Source organism: Puma concolor, chromosome C1, assembly GCF_028749965.1.
Source record: "Puma concolor isolate L17-30 chromosome C1, mPumCon1.1.hap2, whole genome shotgun sequence".
NCBI classification, from domain to species: domain Eukaryota; kingdom Metazoa; phylum Chordata; class Mammalia; order Carnivora; family Felidae; genus Puma; species Puma concolor.
In genome coordinates this window covers 144,073,867-144,097,722 of record NC_141674.1, presented here as the reverse complement: position 1 = coordinate 144,097,722, position 23,856 = coordinate 144,073,867, and the positions used below count along the sequence as shown (strand labels likewise).

At 42.7% G+C, this 23,856-nt stretch overlaps 1 protein-coding gene across 13 annotated transcripts in view; it reads right to left on the bottom strand.

Moving 5' to 3' along the window:
• Positions 1 to 2,034: 2,034 nt before the first annotated feature.
• Positions 2,035 to 23,856, bottom strand: part of FMNL2 (formin like 2) — a 311,765-nt gene continuing 289,943 nt past the window's right edge. For 5 of the 13 annotated variants that reach the window (XM_086718606.1, XM_025933206.2, XM_086718604.1 and 2 more), the window contains 11 exons: positions 22,714 to 22,838; positions 21,878 to 22,080; positions 19,847 to 20,081; positions 18,842 to 18,910; positions 18,619 to 18,699; positions 16,303 to 16,432; positions 13,834 to 13,997; positions 12,830 to 12,931; positions 10,527 to 10,625; positions 9,683 to 9,806; positions 2,035 to 4,123 (listed from right to left, as the gene is read on the bottom strand). In XM_086718606.1, the coding sequence (XP_086574732.1) occupies positions 4,014 to 4,123; positions 9,683 to 9,806; positions 10,527 to 10,625; positions 12,830 to 12,931; positions 13,834 to 13,997; positions 16,303 to 16,432; positions 18,619 to 18,699; positions 18,842 to 18,910; positions 19,847 to 20,081; positions 21,878 to 22,080; positions 22,714 to 22,838 (1,442 nt within the window). In that variant the 3' untranslated portion in view covers positions 2,035 to 4,013. Of the gene's footprint in view, positions 4,124 to 5,947; positions 6,042 to 7,603; positions 7,730 to 9,682; positions 9,807 to 10,526; positions 10,626 to 12,829; positions 12,932 to 13,833; positions 13,998 to 16,302; positions 16,433 to 18,618; positions 18,700 to 18,841; positions 18,911 to 19,846; positions 20,082 to 21,877; positions 22,081 to 22,713; positions 22,839 to 23,856 lie in introns of those variants that run through there. The other 8 variants (XM_086718614.1, XM_086718607.1, XM_086718612.1 and 5 more) reach the window with 4 other exon arrangements.

Genomic DNA, 23,856 nt, shown 5'->3' with positions numbered 1-23,856 from the left:
TGTCAACTTTTCATTTAAGAACCCCTCATATGCAGCAGTTTTGTGCTGTGAGAGGCTAGATGCCCACATTGTTTCCTCAGTGTCATACTTGATTTTTTCTATAAAAATTAGACCAAAGAAAGTCTGTCAACAACTTGATGCACTTTTTCAAGTTTCAGATTTTTTCTTGAAAATAGAGCAGGTATTAGTTTTAAGAGAAAAATTAATCCTTTCATATACCGGCCCAATCGTTTTTGCAGACACTTCTGATAAAATTTTTAAAAATATCTTAGGGCTGAGAGCAGTTTTATCACATTAATTGGTATGTGAATTGTGAAGCTATTATAAAAGCATATCTTCCAATGTAAAAGATAATTTCACAAAATCCAGTATGTTGAACCACAGTGATGTATCAAGTCCCGTTCTGGGCTGATCATTGTTGAGTCAGCAGGGCCCTTTGGACATTCATTGCAGTGAATTTTAGTGGATTAGAATTTAGACTTTTAGAGGACTGGGAGTGGGGAATCAGGAGACTTAATTCTGAGTCATGGGCAAGCATCTTTAAATGTGGTTAGGGGCACCTGGGTGGCTCAGTGTTGAGCGACCGACTTCGGCTCGGGTCGTGATCTCACAGCTCATGAGTTCGAGCCCTGAGTCTGTGCTGAGAGCCTGGAGCCTGCTGGGAATCTGTGTCGCCCTCTCTCTCTCTGCCCCTCCCCCACTTGTGCTCCCTCTCAAAGATGAATAAACATTAAAACTTAAATGTTACTAATGGTATATAACGGCCTACACCTAACCATATCTACCTCATTTGAACTTACTGCTGTGGTTTGGGTTTGAAAATGTTCTAAATTTGTATAATATTAAAAATCTTATTTCTGGGGCACCTGGGTGGCTCAGTGGGTTAAGTATCCAACTCTTGATCTCAGCTCAGGTCCTGATCTCAGGGTCATGAATTCAAGCCTCACACTGGGCTCCATGCTGGGCATGAAGCCTACTTTACAAAAAAGATCTTGGGGTACATGGGTGGCTCAGTCGGTTGAGCATCCAACTTCAGCTCAGGTCATAATCTCAGAGTTTGTGGGTTCGCACCCTGCATTGGGCTGTACGCTGACAGCTCAGGGCCTGGAGCCTGCTTCAGATTCTGTCTCCCTCTCTGTCCCTCCCTGGCTCACTCTCTCAAACATTAAAAAAAAATTTTTTTAATGAAAAAATCTTATTTCTAATACCATGAAGGCACAAACTAGAGAATTTTACTAAGTGAAATTTAACTTTTTCTTCTCTATAAAAATAAAGCTTCAACTACATTGTATAACTGTGGTGCAGTGAGAAGACCACTGAATTGATAACAAAAACCTAATACAACAACTAAATAACTCATGCCCCTGTAAGAAAATTGTTTTAAAGCCACTCGGACAGTTTTCTAAAATATCAAATTTCAGGGGTGCCTGGCTTGCTCAGTTGAGCATCCTACTTCAGCTCAGGTCATGATCTCGCAGTTTGTGAGTTCGGCCCGTGTCAGGCTGTGTGCTCAGAGCCAGGAACCTGCTTCAGATTCTCTTTCTCTCTGCCCCTCCCCCACTCACACTCACTCTCAAACATTAAAAAATCTATATCAAATTTCCTTGCTTCCCTAAAAAGTTATACTGAATGTTGCACGTAAGTTTTTGTGAGGACTTGGAATTATCACTACAAATAACAGTATGTTTGGGCAATGGAGGCCAAAAGGCTTGTACATACCTGGCCAACCATTTGATGTGGTTGTCAGTTGCAAGGTTACCTGGTTACCTCTGTAGTCCACACATAACCTGTCTGTATACACACAACATCCTCATTGAACAAATCTGGGGGAGGCAATATCTTCACCAAACAAAAGTGCTTCTCTGGAAGCAACAGAATCATTAATGGTTGGGAGATGTGTCCCTCACTATGAAAATGTGGTTCCTATGTTCCATATAGCAAGTGATCAAGAGTTTGTATCTTGAGTTTGAGCCATGGAACTAGTAACCCCCCCTGCCAAAGTATGCCCCTGAAAGATCACAACATATTACAGGATAGTAGTGTAAATAGTTTATTTGCTCATATGCCATGAAAAGACCAGAAAAGTAACATGAACTGCTTTTTTATAAAACATTTCTAATATTGCTAAGAAGCAGGCCCATTAATAAACAAAAGAACATGCCAACATTATTGTCTATCTGTAGATTAATAAATAGGTAATTATTTTAATATATGCTCATTAGCACTGAGCTTTGGAAAACAGCTGCTTGTGATAAAGGGCCGACTACTTGTGTTGTAGCTCATGGTCAAATTGCTTTTTTCACCAAAATGAATGTTGAGTCAACAGACAAAATCTCAGCATGTTCTTTTTAAAGTACACATTTATGAAAATGTGCTAGCAGGTGGCAGTTTTAAAAGTAATTTTTTGTAAATAGGTATGCTAAAGTGAAATGTGGTAACTGATCCCTAAACTGTCCTTGTAGTTAAATATATATATTAAAAAAAAAAAAAACCTATAAGTTAAAATAACATTCAGATTGTATAGCACAGGCTGATGCATTTTTAAACAATATTTACAATATTACCCAGAGGCTTAGGTGGGAATTAAAGTGTAAAAACCATAAAAAACTGCACCAATTTTATAGCAAAATATCTGTACATTTAAAAAGAGATCATATAACTACACATTATCCAAGGAAAATGGGACCTTCACCAAGGAGCTCACATAAGCACAACATAAAATAAGATTCAGTGGTTAAATACTATACAATAAACTTTACAATTAATATATTGATGTAATGTACCAAGAAGGTAAGCCAGAAGCAGAATGTATATTATGGAAAGTACAAATTAGCTTTAGTCCAGTTTCTGACTTTGGAATGGATCAAGTGCCCTGCCAGAGAGGAAGGAAAAATAACAGTGGCTTAGTTGGCCATTGATTTAGTCCCATTACCTATCATGTAAGCTTAATCCCAATGTGAATATTTCAAGCAATTTAATTGCAATTTCCCATAAAGTTATGTGGGAAATACAAGAATTTAGCTTTGATATGTAATGCAAAATATATCCAATTTATAAAAGGAAGAAGAAGGGGAAAAAAAACTTGCGATTGTCAGAATAAGGCTGGGTTAACTAACACTACGAGCTAGCAGAAGTAATCTTGAATGCTTGTAGATAAAGCTAGTGAGCTTCTCCCTGGCTAGCAAGGCACCAATTTCTATTCTCAGGATTGGCCCATAATAGTCCTCAGAAATCCTAATACTGATTACTGAGATGTTAATTTTAGTGCTAATTAATAAATACATTTGCATTATTTTTTTTAAAAGCTGCCTCTAGCTGAAGAACACAGTACTGCAAATAAATCTTACACAAATCTGTATGCCACTATATCCTTGCATTCATACCGGTGAACTTTTCTCACAGGGCATCATAACCCTAGCACAGAAGTAGAATGTGTAACGAGATAAGAGTTGAGGGACTTATCCTGTGCCACTGCAATACATCCTGTTTGTACTTCGCTGGGGCTTGCTTATGGACAGCAGTCTGTCATGTGACCTTTTCCTTCTTCCATGTTGCAAGCCCTTTAAAATACAAAGTTGATGGGTATGGCTAAAACACAAAATTCCTTAAGACATCTCAGCAAAGGAAACCCAGAGCAGATTACATCCACGTTATTTACAACTTATCAGGAAACCAGGGTGTGCCATCATGGGACAATCACAATGGCAGATAATGAATGTAATACGAAATTTACATTTTGGTTAAAAAATTGGATAATATACTGGTGTAAAAAGATACCTAATCAAATCAAACCCTATTGCTTTGATTAATCTGAGCAGGTACTTCCACTTTTAGGCACTTGTTAACAAAGGTTGAAAGGAGAGCCCGTCATTTTTAAATTCCTATGTGTTTGCTAAATCTGAGCCCTTAGAATATTTTATCAATGTTCAAGGTTGCAGTTAAAGGGTAGCGCATAAAGTTCATGTGGAGAGTTTCATTCACGCACTCTCTACTCATACAGGCAGGTCTCAGGTTCACATGGTTATTTCGGCACCATTAACAGAACGCAAGTTCTGATCATCAAAGCGCCGCCTGACACTTCTCCTCACCGCATCGGCTCGTCTGTATGGTTGGTTTCTAAGATCTGTAAAGAGAAGATTACCAATAAGAGAACTGCAACCTTTAGTATCATGTGTCTAAGCAAGACAAAAGTCAGCTGGCAGCCAATCAAAGCAGCTTGTGTAGAAGAGTCAGCTAACAGGCCCTTCAAAATTCATTGAGTATTTGAGCCAAGGACATGTACTTTGCCCTCAATATTTAAACAAAGCAGGATGTAATACTGGTGTGATTCTGGAACTTTTAGAAAAATACAGAAGAGAGGCAACTGCTCCTGTCACTGGCCAGAGAGTCTAGCTGGAGTCTTATTTTGAAGTGTTTCTTCAATTGGAAAAAGCTGTGGCTTAGTTTTCTTTGTTTTTGTTTTTGTTTTTTCTGGAAACTGAGTATCAACAATAATTAAAATGAATCTTAAACTGCAAAACTAATAAGCCCTGTCCTATCTTACCTGAAATTTTAATCCAGGAAGGACACTATGCTTATTTTGCAGAGGTTCCATAATTTTTATTCAATATTAGCTGGAGTCCATTTTTTATTTCGTGAATTAGACACATAATGCCCAATTAACCACTAAAGAAAGATAAATCACTAAATCAAAATAATTCTCTATTTCTGTATGTTCTGTCCTGCCATAGGTAGTTCCTGTTTTTCATTGGAGGGAAGAAGTTGAACAGGCCCTCCTCAATTTTCCAGTTTGTTTAAAATGTTTAAAGAGAATGTTTAAAATGCCTAACATTAAAACAACAACAACAACAACAAAGCTTTGTTGAATAAGTGAACCAATCACTGCATATTGGCTCAAGAAGCCATTGTTCTAATGGGATAAAGTGGCATGAACAAGGGATTTTATTCTATGTAAGTATTCTTTAATATGAAAACATGCTTTGCCTAGCACGCAGGTAAGCTGCTTTTGATAGGGCAGGGCAGGCTTTGTACTTTTTCCCACTGTTTCATTTAATTAGTATATATTTCCCTTTCATTAACTTAATATTATTGACTTCTGTTAGGAAACATTCTATATCTTGAAGGGGAAACATAAACAACAGAATTAAAGCAGCTCAAATCTTTGTTTATCCTTTTACCCACTAAGTAGCTTGAAAATGGAGCCAGTGGGCCATATCTGGCCTACAGAATGTTTGGCCTCCAACTTGTATTTTTAAATACAGTTTCCTGATCTTTAAATAATTAATATAAAAAACAAGGTTTCTGATTTCCCTTGGAAAACTGGAGGGCCTGGCAACACTGAGCCCAAATTTTCACATGGCAAAAACAGACTGGAGCTGAGTCAGTGCTGAGACCTAAGCTCCTGACTCCTTGGAATTTGGTACCCTGCCCTTCTAAATTCAAGGGAAGAATAGTTTTGTATGCCTTAATCCACTCAAGCTTCTGCTTCTTGGCCCAGAGTGGTAAGGGAAGTTCAGAATTCCACTTCTGGCTAAGTGACTTGTAGCTCTGTGATGCCTGAGTCTTCTCAACAACTGGCTCTAAAGATCATCATCTTCAAAGGCCATAAAGATCATGTTCCCCGGCCAGGAAGTGCTCTCAACTTCTTCAGATCAAAAGAGGTTAACTGCTTAACTCGAAGGCCAAGAAAAGGGTCGGAGAAGGACAGCCTAGCACCCAAAGCAGGTACAATCATCAGCAAATACCCTTGCCCAAGCCATCACACTTAACAACATGGAAGCAGGCCAGAAAGAGTCCAACAGAGAGGCTCTGCCTCACATCACTGAAATGCGAGGTTACAAAGACTTCTCCCTGGTCAGACTCTCACCAGTATCACCCTCAGCCATAGACTGAAACCACTGATCTGCATACAGAGAGAGGAGGAAGCTAAGTAAAAAGTGATGCTTGCCAGCTCTGTGTATCCTCCACCACCGGTGTGCTAGAAGAAATCCTTACCCTCGAGTGAACATTTGGAAATTTAGTGATATTATTCTTCTTTAAGGCTAAACAGAAAAAAAAACAAAAACACAAAATGATGGTTAAGTAAAAATGGGATGAAAACGGAAAGCAATTCAACCTAGTGCTTAACATACCCGGCATGTTAGCCGACAGAGGAAGAGAGTGGGAGGCCATTAATACAAGAGGTGTTAGATAAAACAAGGGAAAGTGGAGAGGATCTTCCCACCCATCCCCTCTGACCACCCAAATCCAAGCTGCTTTGAAATATGGCTCCAGAATGATAGTCCAGCAGCAAAGCTGACAGGAACATTAGCTGAGTAGATGACAGTGTCTAGCCTTGTTAATAAGCACTGGTGGGTAAGTACACTGCAGGGTGGGCAACCACACACCACATCCTTTGAGATCCTCAGTGACAGAGGCACATACATAACAAGCGCAATTCACAGACAAGCTAATGCCACAATCAAAACAGGTACCCCGTTCCATGTCAATCTCAGCACAGGAAGCTAATGGTCATTTCCAATTAGAATATGTGCTTCTCTTATCCATTTTCTAATCAACTGGGCCCTGCAGAGAAGTTTGTCTCTTATCTAGCCATCAGGAACCGAGGGCAGGCTGTTACTTCTTGAAAATCTGGGGTTTTGTTTTGTTTTGATTCCAAGAACAGTGGCATTCTCCAAGAATAGGTTTTTGCTATTAGTGTTTCTAGTTGCCACCATCCTGACCAAAGATGCAGGTCCAGATATGATCTCATCACAAGAGAAATGCCCTGGATTTGACACGGAACCGAGCGACAGTGAAGAAGCACAAATGAGGAAAGACTGTGGAGAGCTCCTAAAGCCTTTGTTTTCACTTTCTGCCTCACAGCCTTGTTCCAACGTGATATCTGAATGTGGGCATGACACTCAGGAGAAGACGTGGAATATACAGCTATGGATTGCCTATATCAACTTATACAGATTTCTAGGTCCAAAGGGCTACTTGCTTATACCATGAGCTCCATCATGCTGTGGGTGATGGCTACAGATGGTATAAGAGAGTTAAGAAAGACCCAATTTACAACTGTGTGTAGTTCACACTTTTTTCTGCAAATCATTTTTCAACTTTAGAGCACTCTGCATTCCTGAGCACTTGCACACAGCTCATTTCATCAAAGCATGTTAAGTGAGTACAGAAAAGAGGCTGGTTTAATATCTGTACATTCATGACAAAATACCAAGTGCTCAATAAATGTTAGGTATGGTAGTTACTGTTATTAATGACTATCATTTTGTGTTCAGAGACACTAGCCCAAAAGACTTGTAACAGCCTACTTGGTCCGAATACTAATTCTCAAAGTACTGCTCTATTTATAGTGTTTTTCTAAAAATTTCTGCAAGCAATTCTATTAATCCAAATCCCTCAGACTCAGACCACCATAGCCGTGTGGATTCCTAGACATACTGAAAGTGGCAGTGAGTAAGCAGTAATGACTGAAATGCAAAACCATGCAGTGTGAAGGCAACATAAAATATAACATGGTGGAGACAGCAATTCCATGCTAGCATATTGGGTGGCCCTAACAGACAGACAGAGGGGCATAAGAGGTCAAAAAATCTGTAGCAACCTTTTAAGAGCATCAGGTGAGAAAGAGTAATAGTTTAGTAATGGTATTCCTCAGTGAGAACAGGTTCGCAGAAAAATCGAGAGCCACGCTTGGCGGTGCGAGCAGTAAAGGGCACAGTCTTCAGCACTGCATTGAAAATGATAGCCAAATAAGACAAACAGCAGAGAGTAAGAGCCAAGATCTATCATATTAGTACATGGTTAGTGCTTTGTTAATCATACCTGGGGAAGGCGAGGGGGGAAGGGGGGAGGTGGCCAGGGAAGGAGGGAAAGGCAATATATACCCAAGTGAGTTCATAAAGTCTAAAAGAGTTAGTCAGTCTGGGGCTTGGTGGGTGGAAAGTATTTTAATGAGAATAAAACCTGCTCTGTAAGCCGATACTCATTCACCTCCAATGGTGGCTGAACGATTAGGTCAGGCAAACAGAAACTGGACATTTCACTCAGTTTACAAGCCAGGTGTCACTGACATGGAGAACAGACTGATGGAAAAGGAACTCTAAGTTCTTAATATGCGAGGCTCGATGCTCGTCTCCCTGCAGTTAATCTTATTACGGCACAGAGGCTAGCAGGTGCTTACCCAAAAAGATCTGTTCCTGGTCTTGCTCAGAGCAGAGCTTCTCCCTCAGTGTGGGGGAAACAACAGGGGGGGCTAAACAATGGGGACTTTCCCTAGGGGCCATCTGCAAGTCACTGCAGAGTGAACAATGAGACACTGGCAGACATGCGTGTCCAGATTACGTGTGCGCCATACTGAGGCACTTCACCGGCCACTTACCTATCCACTGATGACTGAGACGGCTTTACTCTTGGCCAGACACTCTTTATTGACTTCCTGTTAGTGATTTATTTACCTATTTTATTTCCTTCGGTTTGAGCTTGTGGGAAAAAAAATTGTGATTTTGGTGGTTTGGGATCGATCCCTATTTACGATGCTGACTGAGCTATTAACAAAAAATGAGAAGTCAAAAATCTGAAAGTTACATTTCTTAAAAATTAGGACAATGGAGGAAATGTGACTAATGACTGCACATTTGATATTAAAAAGTTGTTAGTTTTGGAGGTGTGTGATAATGGTACTATGGCTGTATTTGTTTGCTTTATTAAATAGTCCTTATCTTTTGAAGACGCCAACAGAAATATAACCAGATGAAACTGTATGTCTTAGATTTGCTTCAAAATAATCCTACAGGTTGGTAAATGGGGAGCAGGCAGAAGCAGACAAGTAACAAGACTGGCCATGAGTTGAAAATTATTAACAGGTGACGAGCATATGGGAACTCATCATACTATTCTCTACAGTTTTGCATGGCATATTTTCTAAATTTCCTACAGCAAAAAAAAAGTTTGAAGTCTCTTGGAAGCTAATAAACAGTACTCATATGCAACAGACAAGAAAGGAAAGTCACTAGTAGCCACAGTCATAAGGTAGTGGCTCAAATTACTTTCCCCATCTGTAAGAGAATGCAGTATCTCTACAGAACGGATTCAAGCAGCAAGCATTAGGCTACAACCTAATCAGACAAGGACCAGGCTGGGTTAGGCACTACTCACTGAAAACCGTGGGCTAGCAGCCTGCTGGCCCATTAGAATGAAAGCACCGGCTCCTTATTTCCTACTGTCCTCAGTTACGTTGAAGGAGTAAAAAAGCTCGTAAAGAGCATGCTGGAACAATGTGCATTGACTCCGGTTAGTACACAACCCTGCATGGGCTTTATCCATAGTATTTATTTTAACCAGGCACTTGGGTAGGAGTGGCCACATAGAAAATGGAGCAGACTAACAAATCAAAGACAATGGAAAACCATCAGAAGGCGGGGCCTGGTGAAATCTGCAACATTCCAATGATAATGAGAAACAGATTTTTCAGAGAGTGCTGGGTCTCCTTGACAGGCAGTATACAGCCACTATAAATATGCTTCTAACACTAGCATGGAGTTCCCCTTTATTCTTGACCTGAATAAAGTCACCTGAAGAACTTGTAAACCCTGGATAAAAGCAGCAGCACAATGGGCGAGTAGCTCACTAGGGGTAAGATCAGTGGGGTCTCTATGGGCCACAACGAGAAAATATCTTTTACCTGTGATAATGTCTTCAATGGCGCCATCTTTCCCTTCATATACATGTCTGTTATCTTTAACTTGTCGCCTTCTTAATTCTGCAATTAATTCTTGCTGCTGCCTCTTTGATTTGTGGGAAGGAGACTGAGCAGAAAAAAAAATGGCAGAGATTAGTGGGACCAGCACCACTGATCCAAATGTGCGTGATCATTGAATAAGCAGCCTCAGACAAAAACACAAATGGCACCATTCCAACATTCTGCCCACAGAAAAACTCAGAAAGCTTCTGGGACGAAAACAAACTTTCTCTGAAGCACACACAAAACTCCAGCTGGCAGCAGTGGGAAGGCTGGATCCTGCAGCCACAAGAAACAGCTGGTATTAACCATGGACTTCTTAAACTTTGGTGCAGAGGACCATGATGAAGAACACTCTGATTTGCCAGCCTTTGTGGTCTTTACCTAGGCTGCTTCCCTCCAGGGAATGCTCCTCCCCATGACTTGTAGCGAAGCCCTCCAGCTCTCATGGTCAGCACCAACGGCAACCCCATGAAGCCTTCCCTGGACACTAAGCAGTTACTCATCAGGTTATCTGGTGTGACCTCACTGTATATCCACCTGAGATTTAAGTGCCTGATCTCCGTAAACTTGGAAATGCTACACAAACATGCTCTTCACCTCATTCCACTGTATGCTGAACAAAGTAGTGAGTAACAAATCCATGTGCCACGTCTGCAAGCCCTAGAAGGAAGCTGTAAGGCTCCTGTGCAAATCCGGCTTTTTGCCCCTCTTTCCTGCTGGCTTCGAGGAACCACAAGGGCCTCCCCTCCCAGGAGGACAGTCTCAGGGGTCAGGCACTTCTCACCTTTGGGTCCTGCTGCTCCATCAGGGCTTCTTGCTCCAGGAGTTTTTCCATGAGTGCTTGTTCCTGCTTTTTCCTCAGCTCATTTTCCTCTTCGGCTTGCTGGGTCAAATCAAAAGAACCCAAAGATTACATCAGTGGGAATGATGGCAATCAAGATTCTTTTAAAGTCACTCTTAGACAATCTTGATGAGCCAGGAATCAGAGTGAACAGAAAGCTTACAAGATCTACCACTTAAGTCTATGCAGGGCTCTGATCCGGGCTTTCACTGTTGGTCTATAGGACATCTCCTAGCAATTCCAATTCTGGTCCAGAAATCCCTTCCTGATGACCCCCTTCTCCACTCACAATGCTCCTCAGTCTCAGTCCCACAGATGTGGGACTTCTGGCAGCTCTGCTCCGTGATTGTCACATAAGTTTATTTTGCTTCCAGAATCTGTCCACCTACCTACAGTTTCTCTGAAAGCAGGAGTTCAGATTCCTCTCCTTGTGCCCGCGGTTAGGGGGAAATCTCCATTCATTCGCCTCTTATTTCCTTCAAGGGTCTCACCTGAGTGACACTCTCAGGTCTCTCCCCACAGCTCACTCCTCCCCAAGGGCGGCAGAGTGACTAGTCTGATAAATTTGGGACATGGAATCAAACAGGCTCAGCTCAGCTCAGCCCTCTTGGGCATTCTCTCTTTTGAAGCCAGCCTCCCTTAAATGTGGTCCCAGCACATCACAAGAATCACTTTGAGTGATCTCTGCAGCACACTAGCATCACCAGCCCAGTGAACCCAGGGTACCACAGTCAGCAGCAGCTGGTGACCGGTGACATTCTCATCTCTCACAGCTCCCAGTGATTTTTTGCCGTGTTTGGGTTCATCCCCACTTTTCCTTTTGCCAACAGCCTGTGATTATCACGGCTACACAAAGCCATGCTGAGAGAAGATGGCTAAATAACGTAACCTTCCGAATTTCAGTAAAAGGCCAAAGGATAGTTCTGGAGCTAGAGAAGTGACCCACTATATCCGACAGGATGTTTCTCAAAAACGATGACCCTGCCACCTTCTTCCTCCTCCTCCGATCACACTCTTCCTTCTTCCACCAAGGTTATAGGGTAGACAACCCTGGAGTGTAATGTCTGCAATATCTCCTAAGTATAAGAACATCCCTTAACGCCCCGCCTCAACACCGCCTCCCCGCCACCCCACCTCCCGGTCCTTCTTTCTCAGGAACAAATTCTTCCAACACATACCTCTTTGGTTCACATGATTTTTCAAAACCATAGCCCTGGATTGGGTCAAATATCCTATTTAAAGGAAGGGCCATGGGGCGCCTGGGTGGCGCAGTCGGTTGAGCGTCCGACTTCGGCCAGGTCACGATCTCGCAGTCCGTGAGTTTGAGCCCCGCGTCAGGCTCTGGGCTGATGGCTCGGAGCCTGGAGCCTGTTTCCGATTCTGTGTCTCCCTCTTTCTCTGCCCCTCCCCCGTTCATGCTCTGTCTCTCTCTGTCCCAAAAATAAATAAATGTTGAAAAATAAATAAAGGAAGGGCCACTGAGCGCCTGGGTAGCTCAGTCAGTTAAGCATCCGATTCTTGATTTTGGCTCAGGTCATGATTTCACAGTTTGTGAGTTTGAGCCCTGCATCAGGCTCTGCGCTGATAGTGTGGAGCCTGCTTGGGATTCTCTCTCTCTCTCCCCCCCTCGCTCTCTGCCCCTAACCCATACCCCCTCATGCTCTCTCTCTCAAAAGAAACAAACTTTAAAAAAAAAAAAAAATAAAGGAAGGGCTATTATTGGTCCAGATGGGGAAACAGACAGTAACTATCCTTCCTAGTGCCATCTTTCAGTCCACACTAGAGAAAGGTCTGGATGACCTAAAGGCCTGGGCAGGACACACCCAAGCAGGCTGTCTCTGACCTCAGCTACAGAGCCCTTGCCGGAGGCCTGAGTCCGCTCCCTTGACTTGTCCCACAACTGCACGGGAGGCCTGGAGTTTCTAAGTCCTTCACTCTGCACACAGGAGGGAACGGTCAGGAAGGAAGTGATGGTCCTGGAGTGTCTCACTTGCCCCAAAGGGCAGCCAAGAGCTTTTGCCTTCAGGCTGAGCCCCAGTCCTGGCTGGGTAGAGAAAGGAAGCCTCACGGGTGAGGACCTCCACAGAACTGGAGACCGCGGCCTCACGCTGACCTCCCAGGTCAGCTGCCTAAAGGACAGGGAAGGCCTCTGCACAGCCGCAGAGACTCCGGCACAGCTCTGGGGGGACACCCATTTGAGAAATAATGCCAAGGAAGACTTTAAAGGACCCCATGCTCCTATTTACCTTATAGGCTTTCACAAACCGGACAAAGACGGGAAAGAAGACAGAGGGTGGCGTCGTCTTGGGGTTTTCTCCAAAATACTTCACCACATCATCAAAAGCATCCTGTAAAGAAACAAACTTCTCTGGAGTTTCGTAAAGTCGAGCATCTGAACTTGACTCTGTGGGGGAAGAGCAGCAGCAAAGCAGCAGGGAGGATCCAGCCGCCACCACAGCTCATCTGTCCCTCTCATTTCCCCACGACTCTCTAGGGACTCCTGTTTCCTCCGAAAGCCCAGGCAAAGGTGACCAGAAGAAGGTGATAGTGCCACACAGGAATTCATCTCTGGGATCCCCTGCACTTCATACAAACAAGAAGCTACCCCTTTTGAGAGCTTCCTAAGGCCAATGGTTTAGAAGGGATCTTAGAAGTCACTCAGACTCCAATCCCACCTCGCGGCTTCAATGCTCCTTATGGTGTTCCCACCTTAGGGACGCTCCAGTCTCCACTTAAACTGTTTCCCGGCACAAGACAGCCTCGTTTGGGAGCCATTGCACCACGTCTGCTTTCTGAGTTCCCACAAAGCTCCGCCTTCCCTCCTATGATGGCATGCACAGTCCGTTTTGGCTGTTTTTCAAATGTATACACTTAACCCCCAGTGTAGTATAAGATTTCAAGGTCAAGGCCTACAGAAACCCAACACCCTGGGCAGGAACAGGGTTTTGCTAAGCACAGGAATGACACATGTTGGCTAAAATGAATACAGGACTCACACAGAGGGAGCCTCGGAGTGGCAGGGGAGGGTAAGGGGAGAGGGATGGGCCTCTAGAGAAGAGGTGAAGACTACAAATTAGAAGAGGACAATGAGCAGAACAGGGCACTTCCAGGTCCAATAGTCATCGGTTCCATAAGAAAATCTACCCTCGGTAGACAGAGGGCAATCTTCCCCCAAAGCCAAGACTGGCACCCAGGTGGGCTTAAGGGACCCAGTCACTTCCTCATGAGTGTCCAGGGAACAAGTACTTACCTGTGCAATCTTGGCATCATCCTGCAGCTTCTTCAGCTTCCCCTCATTGTTGAGGATGAACTCCTTCAGCAGCGTGTTGTGGTCGTGCATGGTGTACTCCCTCTTGGTTAAGTCCATGCCTCTCTGGAGCTCTTTGACGTCCAGCAAAACATTCTCGAGGGAGACTGAAGCAGAGACAGCAGTGTCCCCATGAATGTCAAAACCACAGTGTGTGTGGCTGGTAAGCCCAGTTTTCAGTGGATTCCTAGGGTTACTCAAGGGCCATAGCTCTGATTTCCAGCTTTCAGAGCAGAGATCTTACAATATGAATAATTTACTAGTGCTCACTTCCGGGCACTGCATTAATTTCTATATATGCACTAATTCATTTGCACTATTAGCCCAATTTGCCAGCAACAAAAAAGGCAGCATAAATAGGTTATGTGGCCCTAGACTGTGCAGCTAGGAGGTGGCAGAGGTGGGGCTCAGATAACCATGGACCCCAAATCCTGGGATTATACCCAACTATTCCATTTCTCTTATAGGTGATGATAAGCTGTTGGTTGGTCTGTAGACTCAGAGGTTCCGTAACTGTGCCAGGCCCAAGATTTGGACCTCTTTTACATTTCTGTGGCTCTCCAGCAGGGGGTAGCATTTAAATGCTGAACTTTAGTTGTGACTGATCCCTAGAAACCAAGCAACCTTGGACAGCTTCTTCTGGTCCATCAACCCTACTCTGTTCCTGAAGGGTTCATGTTAATGTAATGAACCTTTCTTCCATCTGCAGTGTGGCCACGCTCCCAGAGCAGGTACCTTCCTGCAGCCTCCTGCAGAAGACCAGGCCCCACCTCTGGCTCCCTACTGCCCGATTCCGCTCTGCACATGGATGAATTACAGAACAGGCCAGTTATGTTTTTCCCTTGCTAGATTCACACGGTCTTATTCAACTTTGACTCCTCAATGCTTAGGACAGGGCCACGTCCACAGCAGGGACTCAAAGGTTCACTGGATAAGCAAAGGAGCAAAGGTATAAAGAATCTCTGTCAGCTCACCTGGCCACCAGAGAGAGGACACAGAAAACAATCCAGCCAGAGATTCTCAATCTCTCCACTTTCTGACTTTTTTCAAATGACACTTTTGGGGACTCTCACTTGAGCCAAACAAATCGGCCAAAACAAAAATTTTTATAAAACGTTTTTGTTACAAATGTGATGCTAAACAATCCCTAATTTAGGCGGAGAAACCTGAAAAAAGGAAAATCACTCCACCAGAAGTCCCAGTAACTGTGTCAGTGAGCCCTGTGCCCTCAGTGGGTCTGCTATGGCCCACACTGCACAGCCCTTCACAAAGGACCATTCCCACCTGCCTCTCAGTCTCCACTAGGGCGTCCTCGGTACCTACCCCAGCTAACAGTACATCATCTCATTCATTCGTTCGCTCATTTACTTACTCCCCCCATCAATGTGCTAGCGGCTAAGGGAATTACAAAGATACATAAAAATAAAGATATTACCCATAAGTCCACAGGTTGAAACAGACATGTAAATTGTCATAGTAAAATCTGACCCATCGTGTATGAAATAGTATGGAATGCTCTATTGTAAGAACACAAAAGGAGCAGCCATTTTACTTTGAGGAAGTCAAAAAAAATCTTGCCCTTAAAGATTCGATTCACCAAGTCTGAAGCAGACCTCAGGAATATGAATTTATAAAAAACTCCTTGGCTGCTCAGGGTTCAAGATCCTAAAATGAGAATCAGAGTATGTAACCAACACTGAGGTTAATCTGCATCTTGTTCCTTTTTCTAGCATAACAGCCTTTGGAGAAGACATTGCACGTTAGACAGTACACTATATAAGACACAGGTTCTAGTCCTGTCTCGCTCATGTTCTACCCCGGTGACCTTGGGCAAGACAGTTGTTAACCTCTAAAAATGTCAGTTTTCTCATGTATACATGGGGATACCATTACATACCTATCATAGCCTGGCTGGCTCAGAATCACTGATGATTTAAATGAGAAAAATGCATAAACTGCCGTAGCAAAAATAACAGCCAAAAGTACTGATAATTTAGCTCCCACTCAGGCTAACGGCACAATGCTTGAGCTACCACACCTGAGCAACTGGGACAGCGCAAAATCAAACTGGCAGAGGCGGGGGGTGATTTCTTGATTTTCATTCTCATATTTCAAGTGACGGCAAGAGACTAAGAAGGACAACAAATGGAAGACAGAAGCTGCCCAGGGTCTAGAGACCGGACTCTTTAGACAGGACACAGAAGGGTCTCCCTTATGTCCCTGTTCATTATGGCTCCCAGGAGCGGGAAACACCCTGGCCCAGGTACCCCAGCAAAGAGCTTCGGATGTTTTCATCACCTTGCCTTTCCAGAGGAGTTCCGAAGAGTGGTTTAGCAGGGAATGGTTCCCCCATGATCCATGATTAAAGGCATTCGATACCCAAGAGTAACATGAATAGCTGAAATCAAGTACCTGCAGCAGCTTTCTCCACATAATGAAGCTCATTATAAAACAGGGACACTTGGTGATATTTTTCTTTTACAACATTTGAAATATAGTGCAACAGTGTTTGCTTTCGGTCGGTTGACTTTGTATCTAAGAGCTGAAAACAAAAGGAACAGGGGTTAGGGTAGAAGAGGATGAGAAACTTGTCCATCAGGTGAAGTCCTCCCACTCAGAGTAATGGAAGACGGTACCCCAAAGTGGACCACAGGAGGGTCAAACCTGGACGTGTTCTCCCCTAAACCAACTGACTTGTAAGTGACCGCAGGACTTCTCCGCCAGGGGGTATGCTCAACGCCAGCAGGACTCCAACACCAAAAACTGTTCACACATCTCTACCCACACAAAACTGTCCCACCCCACATCTGCCATACGACTTTCCCTGACTTAAAAGTGGGAAGCCCCCATTCCGAGTGCTTTCCAAAGAGAAGGAGCAGAGAAGTGAGTGTGGCGCTGGTGGTACACGGGTACTCCCTACGTGGCAGGACTCCCACAATGCAGTCTACCCGTTTTCAGTTCAGCTCTCTCATTCCCCAGCCTCCGTGACCCAAAACAGCTGGGCTGGCCACATATGACCGTCTTGGGGCCAGGAGTGGGACCAACTAGACACTCGCTACCAAACAGCCATGTCTCCCCAGGGCTCAGGACTCTGCCTGAGCAGAGCTCAACCTTCTCATGTGGAAGCCACATTAGCCCCAGCCGTGGGGGAGAAGGTTATCACTGCCCACATAAGTTAGATAACTCTGAAAAACAGCATACTCTTTTCCATCCAGAGGGGAATTTTTTTTTAATGTTTATTTATTTTTGAGAAAGAGAGAGAGAGAGACAAAGCATGAGTGAGGGAGGGGCAAAGAGACACAGAATCTGAAGCAGGGCTCCAAGCGCCAAGCTGTCAGCCCGACGCAGGGCTCGAACCCATGAACCACGAGATCATGACCTGAATGGAAGTTGGATGCTCAACTGACTGAGACACCCAGAAGCACCCCCCACCCCCGGCTTCTTTTTTTATTTAGAAAACACAGAAAAGTAAAAAGAAGCACTTTGAAACAAAAACCCTAATTCTATCCAACCTCTCTGTTGATATCTTTACCTACTTCCATTCAGTTTTTTTCCTGCATTTTTTGCGTGGGTGAAATCAAACTGTACATGAAATTTATACCCTCCTTTCTTTTCTAGACACATTTTTTTAAAACAATTTTTTTTTATTTTTTTTTTATTTTTATTTTTGGGACAGGGAGAGACAGAGCATGAACGGGGGAGGGTCAGAGAGAGAGGGAGACAGAGAATCGGAAACAGGCTCCAGGCTCTGAGCCATCAGCCCAGAGCCTGACGCGGGGCTCGAACTCACGGACCGCAAGATCGTGACCTGGCTGAAGTCGGACGCTTAACCGACTGCGCCACCCAGGCGCCCCAAACAATTTTTAATGTTTACTTTTTTATGTTTATTTTCATTTTTGAGAGAGAGAGAGAGAGAGAGAGAGAGAGAGAGAGAGCGCACACCAATGGGGGAAGGGCAGAAAGAGAGAGAGACACACACAGAATGTGAAGCAGGCTCCAGGCTCTGAGCTGTCAGCACAGAGGCTGACATGGGGCGTGAACTCACAGACCATGAGATCATGACCTGAGTGAAAGTTGGATGTTTAACCAACTAAGCCACCCAGGCACCCCTATTGATTTTTGAGAGAGAGAGACAGACAGACAGAGAGATAGAGAGAACACAAGTTGGGGAGGGGCGGAGAGAGAGAGGAAGACCCAGAATCTGAAGCAGGCTCCAGACTCTGAGCTGTCAGCACAAAGCCAGACACAGGGCTCGAACTCACAAGCCTCGAGATCAAGACCTGGGCTGAAGTCAGACACTTAACCGAGTCACCCAGGTGCCCCACAAAATTATTTCTTTGAAAATTCTTCACAAACATTCTAAGAGTTAAAGAAGAGTTCATCATATTAACTACTGTTATATTTAATAATTTTCCAAAATGATGGATCTTTACATTGTTGCTAATTATTTGCAATTATAAACTAAATATAGCATCCATAATTCAGATTCTTGAGGAAAGAGTCCCAGAAATGGAAACACTGGGTCATAGGGCTTGAGTATTTTTAAAGTTCTAAGCGCCTGCTACCCAGTGACGTGCCAGAAAATGTGTACCCATTCATCCTCCACTTATAGCAATCTTCATCAAAACATCCTACCCCACTTCCAAGAGCAGACTCCACTCTGGGACTTAATCTCTGCCGGTTGTTTTGTCCCTTATATAGCTCTTATAGTTCTTTCAGTCCACTCACCAGATCTAAACTCTGAAGTTTAAATCCATAAACTGCTCCTCGCTTACTGCTATTCATATAGTTTCCAAGGGCCAAGATAATCTGCAAAAGAAAAAAGAGAGAGAGAGAGAGAGAGAGAGAGAAAAGAGAAGCCCATCAGAAAAGCATCCCAGGTATTCCCAGGCCAATGAATGTGGCTGGAGTCAGCTCTTCCCTACGTGTATACAAGGAAAACTTTACTTGCCTCCAGAATTTTCTTGAGTTTTTGGGATGATTTTATAGAGACAGATGCTGCTATAATTGAGTGCAGTTGCTAGATTCCATTCAAAGGAAGGAAGGGGGTGAAAAAAAGAGACATGTTAAAAATAAGAAACTCTAATTGGAAACTAAAAATTTAACACAGAAGAAAACAGACCTGCATTTAGACCTTAAATATGCTGAGATTCTATTTTTCTTCAACATAACAAATTTAACTTGTCCTGCTAGGTCTTAGGTAACCATATCATTACATGCAAGCTCTAAGTATATGAAATAAGAAGAAATGTCAGAACTTATCACAAATCTGTAACCAATGGGACTCAGAGCACAGAATCCACAGCATCTTCTAGTAGAACTCAATTCCCTGCCCACCTCCTCACATCATGTAAGACAATATGTTTTTAAATGAATGGAGCTGTCCAAGAATGAAAACAAAACACCAAAGGAATATAATCAACCTCCAGAAGTTCTCAGAACATGTGTTGAACAGACATGCTACTATAGTCGGTAATTAACAAGTTTATTTAGAAACAGAACTGGGAAAGAACTATTTATGATATTTATGTTTATAATATTAATAAGTCTCTACCAGATTAACACAAAGGGACAAGAGATGGTTGGCTCTTATTTCTGCATCACCACAGTGTACTATAACAAATCTCCAAGGAAAAAGACTCCTGTGGTAAATTTACAATGCTTCCAATTAAAGCTATGTACTGAGGTGGAAACCCAGAGGACATCCATAGACAGAGAAAATGGCATTCTATGGAGGAGAATAGCAATACGGAATATGGAAATCCACTATTTTCACATTACTTGGCATAAACAATGTGAAAAAAAAATTGCCAAAATAAAAGTGCAATCTAGAAAGTTCTGGGAAGGAGTCTTTAGAGCCCATGACGCTATGTGCAAATTCTGGAAGAGACTTAAAAGAAAAAAATGATTCTATATCTCTCTGGACCCTCTCCCCTGCCAGAGTTGGTCCACTCACAGGAGTCAGCATCTGAATGCTTTCCGCAAAGTTCCCAATGAAGGCCATGATGGTCATCTTCTGCATGAGTCTCTCAATTTTACTGAACTGCATCATGAACCGGTCTTCATCTGACAAGTTCTCCAGGGGCTTCCTTTCCCGCTCATAGAGCCGGAACACTTTCACCTCATTCTCAGTTGGCAAGAACCTCATCAAACATTCTACAAAGTCTACAGGCAATGTCTTCAAGTCAAATCTGAAGACAGATGTGGACATGTCAGTGTTAGAGTGAACACCTCCTACCCTTTCAACCACACCACCATTTAGTCCTATCCATAAACCACCAATGCAATGAGTTGACAATGCCTATAGCTGAACTGTGAAGATGCCGATCGGTGCTGGCTCCTGACTGCCCAACAAATAGCTGCTTTCTGAGAACCCACACCTTATCACAATAGCCATGCTCAGTTTTTAGCCTACTACTATAGCTTTAAGTCTCTAGAAATCAACAGTAAATGACAGCAGGAAGAGCAAGAAGGCAGGCTAAAACATCTGATGGTTAAGTGGTTCAAGGACACGTAAGTGGTTTTTAAGGCATATGAAGTATTGCTAATTAGGGAAATTAATATTACACAATTACAAAATATCGGGTAAACTCTAATATATTTCAATTAAACCAACAGTCTGGGGTATTTTTTTCTTCTTTAGAAAAAAATGTATCCAAATACCTGTACAAAATGGATGCTGTGGCTTAAATGCATACATCCCTTGAAGGTAAACCAGATCTTTTTAGATATACGCTCAATTTGAACAAACCAAGTATTTGCCACAACCTCTAATTTCTTCCCTGGACAATCTTTGTCTGGCAAAATAATATAATTACATCTAACTATCATGACAAATAAGGTATATGCAGGTTAAAAACCAGAATGCATATGACGTTTCAACATCAAAAATCAGAACAGAGTATAAGATACACTAGATTACTGGATTACAATCCAGACTGAGGACATGAAATTGGAACAAATGATTTCTGAGGGTCATATACTCCTCCATGAATCTCTCACCGAAATTTATGAAATACAAATTTATGGGGCGCCTGGGTGGCTCAGTCGGTTAAGAGGCCGACTTCGGCTCAGGTCATGATCTCACAGTCCGTGAGTTCGAGCCTCGCATCGGGCTCTGTGCTGACTGCTCAGAGCCTGGAGCCTGTTTCAGATTCTGTGTCTCCCTCTCTCTCTGACCCTCCCCTGTTCATGCTCTGTCTCTCTCTGTCTCAAAAATAAATAAATATTAAAAAAAATTAAAAAAAAAAAAAGAAATACAAATTTACAATGAACTCATTCCTAACACATCTAAAACATTTGTTCTTTATCATAGTTGAACATCCTCATGACCACAAGAAGGGCCAAAAGATTCCTCTAATAGAAAGCAAATAAAACGAATGCCTTCTCTGCAGTTCAAGGATAAAAAAAAGAACTGAACTTTGTTTAAAATTTCCTGAAAGTTGCTAAAAGAAACAGGAATCACATTCCTATTGTTATGAATTAAAAGATGCATCTGTATCCCATTTGCATTTGGCACTGAAATGTATCATTCCACAAATGCCATCAAATTTGTATTCAACACATCTAGAGAGAATTCAGATGCTCCAGAGAAGAGTGACAGTCTCTCCCTTTCCTTAGCTCGGGTAATTCTCCATCCTTTGTATGTAAGCGTTGCTCTAGGCATATAGGATACCAGACCAAGTAGATAAGTGATGCCACAATCCACTTGTCATTCTTCTCAAATAAATTTCACTCTAAGACAGCACTCCCAAGGGGTATTTCTGGCCCACCCCTTTGGTGGCAGCATTTCATTCAACTCTGATGTCACACGTACGTAACAAAGGGAATCTCTGGTATGTGGATATCAAGAACTGCCCCACCTTTTATCTTTGATCTTGCCCCCGCTACTGAAATATTTGTTACCTACCAATTCATCACTTGCTTATTTTCAGTTTTATCCTATAAATTTATCAGAATCTAACTTTCCAGAATGCCCTGAACTTACACATGGATAGCTTTACATATCTCGTCAGCAGTCTTTCCAGCTTTCCTCAAAGTTATGGCTAGATTTTTGGCCCTATTTGCTTCCAGTAATGTCACTTTGTTTGATCCCTTCTGTGTTATCTTCTGTTTGCTTGAAGAAAGATCAATGGCAGGACCTTGAGCTTTTGTCTTAAATATTTCCTCAAATTCATCCACATTTAAATCCTGGAGTAAAAAGGGATGAAACAGGCAAATTGGATTATACTTAAAAATTAACTCAGGTAACCATTTTGACAGTTTCTTAAGCATCAAAGAACTTACTTTTTCTACTCAGTATTTGCCTTTGATCAAGGCTTGGTCTATCTTCCTGTTTGTGCTATGGCATGACTTAGGCCACACAGACAGCCATGAAGGTCTAAAGAAGAGAGCTGATTCCATCTGGCCAATTCAGCTGCCTTTCACTAATTACCTTGCAGAGCTGGCCACCACAGACTAAAGGATCCATCAAACAGCTACTGAGTGTAATTACTGAGTTCTTATTCACTTGTAGTTCAATAAAGGGTTTTTATGCCCTTTTATAAATTAAGGGCAGGGTTTGTGTCAGATACATATTTTGTGGCGTCTACTGAAGATCATCAAAACCACTCCATAGTAACATAACTTTTAAACACAGTTTTGAAACAATCTTGCAAAATACTGTCCTATTCTCTAATATTAGAGAATTTTCTTTTCTTCTTTCCATCAAGGCATTTAAAATACTAGCATTTTATTGCTGAAACTTCCAGGTTAGCAGAGCACCCATTTGAACTTTGCCACACAGAGAGCCAGCCCCTGGTTTCTAACCAACAAAAAAAATACCTCCAGAATCCGCTCATCATCAATTTCATTGAAGACTGTGCCATTGATCTGATTTGGCTTCAGGGCAACCCAGTTAAAAACTGGCATTCTGAATTTCGTCTTGATTGGCTTCTTAATTTTCACAGCTACAGAAGTCAGAGAGGATCAAATTAAGATTCCACCCAAACCCCATGACTCTCAAGAACAATCAGAGTAGTCCTTGCAGATGCCACTTAAACACTGCAGGAACACTGGCAAGAGGTGCCCGAGTGTTTTTAAACACAGAAAACATCACACATGGCTTTGGCAAGAGTAATCTGAGGTTTATCATTTGGTTGACTGATGCAACACTGTAGGGAAGTTTTCTAAGAGCCAGGGTTTTGTTTTTTTTTTTTTGTTTTTAATGCAGGCAAATGGATTGCTGCATTACAATCACAATGTTAGGACAATGTATAGGACAAAGTACCAGGGAGCAAAAATTATTAATGATGTTAGTAGACAGCAGAGAGGACAAATACTCAGTGACACTGGTGAATGTGAGTCAAATTTTGAAATCTTAAATTCTCAGTTCTAGAACATACATTTCCAAACCAATCTTAAAAGATGATCAGGGACTGCAGGGAGTGGCTGTCTATACCACCAGGAATGTGACGTCAAGAAGACTGACTTTCTGTAACGTCAAGCAGCAACACATTCTTGTGAACAATTTTGACAATGGGGATTATATTCAGGCTGAGTTATTCCAACCACACCCAGGGCCATGAACAGCCCCAAACAGAAAATATTTAAGATGATAGAAGGGATGCTTAGAAATTAGGATTAGTACTGCTTTTTGAGACTGGCCACAGTCCCTTCCCCCTTTTTTAAGGAGCAAGTGCTCCCCAGGAGTCAGCTAGATGCAGCTAGAAGGTATCAATGAACCCATTAAAAAACACAGAAAACCTCTTAATAGAGAGGAAGGGATCTATCTTCTAGGAGTCAGGTAAGGAACTGCTGACTCCTCTCACTGTGGGGAAATGAGCTAAAAAAAGGAAACCCATTAAAAACTCCATTAATTAAGGACACATCATAAAGCAGTCTTCCAGACCCATCTAGCTAGACGCATGTACCCTCTTAAGTCTATCCCGGGACGCCCACCACACTATTTGGGAGCTTCACTATCTG